This window comes from Onychostruthus taczanowskii, unplaced genomic scaffold (genome assembly GCF_017590055.1).
Source record: "Onychostruthus taczanowskii isolate IOZ18803 unplaced genomic scaffold, ASM1759005v1 scaffold8, whole genome shotgun sequence".
NCBI lineage: Eukaryota > Metazoa > Chordata > Aves > Passeriformes > Passeridae > Onychostruthus > Onychostruthus taczanowskii.
The window spans coordinates 810,286-810,918 of record NW_024505892.1 but is presented as its reverse complement, the minus strand read 5'-3'; the positions used below and the strand labels follow the sequence as shown (position 1 = coordinate 810,918).

At 68.2% G+C, this 633-nt stretch overlaps 1 protein-coding gene across 1 annotated transcript in view; it reads left to right on the top strand.

Moving 5' to 3' along the window:
- Nucleotides 1-288: 288 nt before the first annotated feature.
- Nucleotides 289-633, top strand: part of HDAC2 (histone deacetylase 2) — a 24,218-nt gene continuing 23,873 nt past the window's right edge. The window contains exon 1 of the mRNA XM_041423860.1: nt 289-468. Coding sequence (XP_041279794.1) covers nt 417-468 — 52 coding nt within the window. The 5' untranslated portion in view covers nt 289-416. The remainder of the gene's footprint in view (nt 469-633) is intronic.

The window sequence follows — 633 nt, the reverse complement described above, 5'->3', positions numbered from 1 at the left end:
GAGGGGCGGGGATACAGCCCCGACACCCGCGGTGGATCGTACCACTGTGCATCTTGGGGGTGGGCCAGAAAACTGTTTTCTCCAAGAATTCGCTTATAAAAAATCCTCGCTGTCTCCTTCCCTGAATTTTGTGTATAACTAAGAAAAGCTATTACAGAGAAGCAAGTAGGAGCTCACGTCCGCTCGCGTGAGTCCTCTCCTCTTCCTTCTTTCCCTCTCCTCCCTCCGTCGGCGGCGAGTTGGGCGCGTCCCGCTAGCTGCCCCTCCCGCTGCCGAGAGTCCGGCCCGCTCCCGCTGCTGGCGGTCCCGGCGTCGCGAGTTCCCGCTCTCCCGCCCCCTCCTTCCCACCCTCCGAGCCGGCTCCGCGCTCTCCTCGGCTTCCCGCTCCCTGCCCACGGCCCCGGCGCGGCAGCCCTATGGCGTACAGTCAGGGCGGCGGCAAGAAGAAAGTCTGCTATTATTACGACGGTGAGCAGGGCCGGCGCGGGAGCGCGCGTGCAAGAGCGGGGGGGCGCCCCTCTAATGGCCGCCCGGGGCGGGCTGTGTCCCCGGCCTCCGCCGGCACGGCCGCCCCTGCCCCGCGGGACGAGTCCCCCTCTCGCCCGGCCCGGCCCGGCTCGGCTCGGCCCCGTG